At 40.1% G+C, this 2715-nt stretch overlaps 1 protein-coding gene across 1 annotated transcript in view; it reads right to left on the bottom strand.

Annotated features, from left to right (window-relative positions):
- ITGA4 (integrin subunit alpha 4) overlaps positions 1-2710 on the bottom strand; it is a gene marked incomplete at its 5' end in the record, with an annotated part of 72851 nt that extends 70141 nt beyond the window's left edge. Inside the window, 2 exons of the mRNA XM_019522861.1 lie at positions 2031-2152; positions 2700-2710. Coding sequence (XP_019378406.1) covers positions 2031-2152; positions 2700-2710 — 133 coding nt within the window. The remainder of the gene's footprint in view (positions 1-2030; positions 2153-2699) is intronic.
- Positions 2711-2715: the final 5 nt, after the last annotated feature.

The raw sequence follows: 2715 nt of genomic DNA, 5'->3' as shown, positions 1-2715 counted from the left end.
TCTGCCTATTTGCACATGAGGTTTCATTCTTAAGCATCTATGGAAAAAACCTGTGATTCTTCCTAACACCATCTAATGGGCTTCTTTACTATTACAAATATGAGCAAGGACTATCACAAAGGCAGTATCTGAGGAGTAAAATAATTTCAGCTATATGCTCTAGATATCCCTAGTGAGAGCGTGTACATGTATGTTTTATGCATTTTAATTTGTGTGCATTGATTTCACCCATTTAGTTGATTTGCTTTAACTTTTGAGAGACTATGTATAGACAAGCCCTTTCAGATTCAATTATTTCTGGTTCTCATTGTGTTCAGTATCATAACCAAGCTTCTCAGAAAAGGAACCACTTAGTGTCTGTGAGTGATCACTTTCTTTGCATCCTTGCAAAGATTTGCATACCTAAAATCTGCTCATCAAGAACATAGCATCTGATCATCTCTCAGCTATATGTATAAAAAAAACCCTAGTGTCTTAGCCTTCTTTCCCTGCTTATATGAAAAATAAGGAAGATCAATAAACTATATGTTTTGAGGGTACCATAATGGTGGTACACATGTGCAGGATTAACAGAGGAATGTCAACACACAGAATTTCCATTTTGTTCTGAAACCATGATCCTTGTCTCTGGCAAGAATGAATTCTAAAGCTCAGGTTTGAAAGTTCTTGAAAGCTGTGTCCCATGCTCCCTAACCACCTTCAATAGTTTGACAAGTTCAGTGGGTTAGGACAGTTATGGAAGACCTGCACTGCAGAAGAAGAGGGAACTAAACCAAGTCTCATGCAGATCTTAAAACAAACAGGATAAAAATAAAAATTGAAGAGGACTTTATCAAGGACATTAGAAGCAGAAAACTGCTGATATGTTCATAACAACCTGTAATCTTAAACAGACATATTGCTTAAACTTTTACAAAGTCATACACTTTGCAATTAGATACCCACAGATGTATGTATGCGATTGACACCCAGAGCTGGGCGACTAACGTTTTCTCACCCCAGCGGTTAAACTGAAAAAAAAAATCAACTTGGTTTAAACTGAAAATAGTTTTTGGGTCTTCAGCTAAATGAGAAAACCAAACATTTTTTTTCTTGTGTCAACTTGAAATATTTAAACCACATGAAATGAAAAAACATTGTTTTGCTTCAGGTTGCTTTACTACATTATTTAAATTTTGATCATTTTAAACAAAATTTCCCTTGTTTTGAGAAGTCAAAAATATTGGTATTTCCTCAATTACTATTTTAACAAGTGTGCTGAAATGAAGTATTTTCGACATTTTCTAAATTTTCTGCTTTTGTCTCGTTATTTAGTGAATTCAACCTAAATCTGCAGAATATTTCCACTTTCCAAAACACCTTTTTAATTATTATTAGTTTAAAAAAAAAAAAATCATCCCAGATCTACCAGAAATCTGCGTGTAAAAATGCCTGGCTTGCCATTTAACTGTAGTGTGGATTAAGAGGTGGAATAACTTTAGAGAATTCCAGCATAGTTTGTCCTTTCCAAGTCTAAGAAGAGCCAGCTTTTTTAGGATCTATGTTTTAAATATTTATTTACTGGTCATTCAAATTTATAAAAGCCCTGGTCTTTCATGCTAGGGAAAGTTAGATATAAATTCTAATCTATGCATCAAAATGATACAAGAGAACGTGGAGACTCATCACTAAACTGAATACACCAACATCAAGAAAGTTTGTTTAGTCAAATCAAAACTGGACTATATTGCTGATATTTCACAATGATGAATTGTTTAAATATATTTTTTTGCAAAAGAGTGCAGAAGAGACTATTTTTTAAAAGGAACCATTTGGCTTTGCTTCTGGAAAAAACCCAGTCTCTCCTACTAGTTCATTTAGGCAGTTATAACTGTTGTTTGTTAGGGAACATCCAACATGTGTGCACTCACTTATACATACCTAAGGGGTTTTTCTGGCTGTATTTAATTATAACTGCTGAGAATGTTGCAGCTGTTTTACCAAAGCAGTAACACCATTTTCAGGTGCAAGGGCACCACCCTTGGACTCACCCAGCTGGAGCTGTTCGCAAGTGCCATCTGGATTGTTCCTGATCCTGCATCTGAAAATCGCACCTGGATTGACCACAGAGCTATTTGCAGACCAGTCTGCTTTGGGGGCTCCTGCCACTAGCCTGCAAGTAAGAAAAAAACAGTCGTGCCAACTGACAGCGACATGCAGGCGCTCAACTGCTGCTCACCTCACCACGCACAGATTGGGTTTCTATCAGAAGCTACCTGCCCCAAGCTGAAGTTGGCTACCTTTTGTTTTGGAGTGGCAAGCCTGGAAGGAGATCCTGAGGGAAACAAAGGCACCCCGCATGTGACCATTTGCAAGTACAGTTTAAATCAGTGCAACTGGGACAATAGGGATGAAGTTTACACCAGAACAGACCACAGCAACTGTGTAGCTGGTGAGCTTTCCAATGCACGGCCTTCTTCATCCCCAACGTCTTGCACTGCAAAGCTGGTCCAGCTCCATAGCAGCTACACAGCTGGTCCATGACACCACCCTGGGGCATCATTTCTGGCCCATCAGGACTAGGACCCGACTCCTGCGCTCCTGGTCAAGGCAGAGCAGGGTGGTGAAGCCCCGGCGGACACAGGAGCACTCGCGGGCCGAGGCAGGGTGCGCGGGCGCCGCTCCAGGGAGCTGGGGAGCAGAGGAGGGCCCGGACTTACCACGTCTCCCCGCCGT

Source organism: Gavialis gangeticus, unplaced genomic scaffold (genome assembly GCF_001723915.1).
Source record: "Gavialis gangeticus isolate Ggan-Ray unplaced genomic scaffold, GavGan_comp1, whole genome shotgun sequence".
Classification (NCBI taxonomy): domain Eukaryota; kingdom Metazoa; phylum Chordata; order Crocodylia; family Gavialidae; genus Gavialis; species Gavialis gangeticus.
Note: the sequence above shows the minus strand (reverse complement) of the source record. Positions and strands in the feature narration are given on the sequence as shown.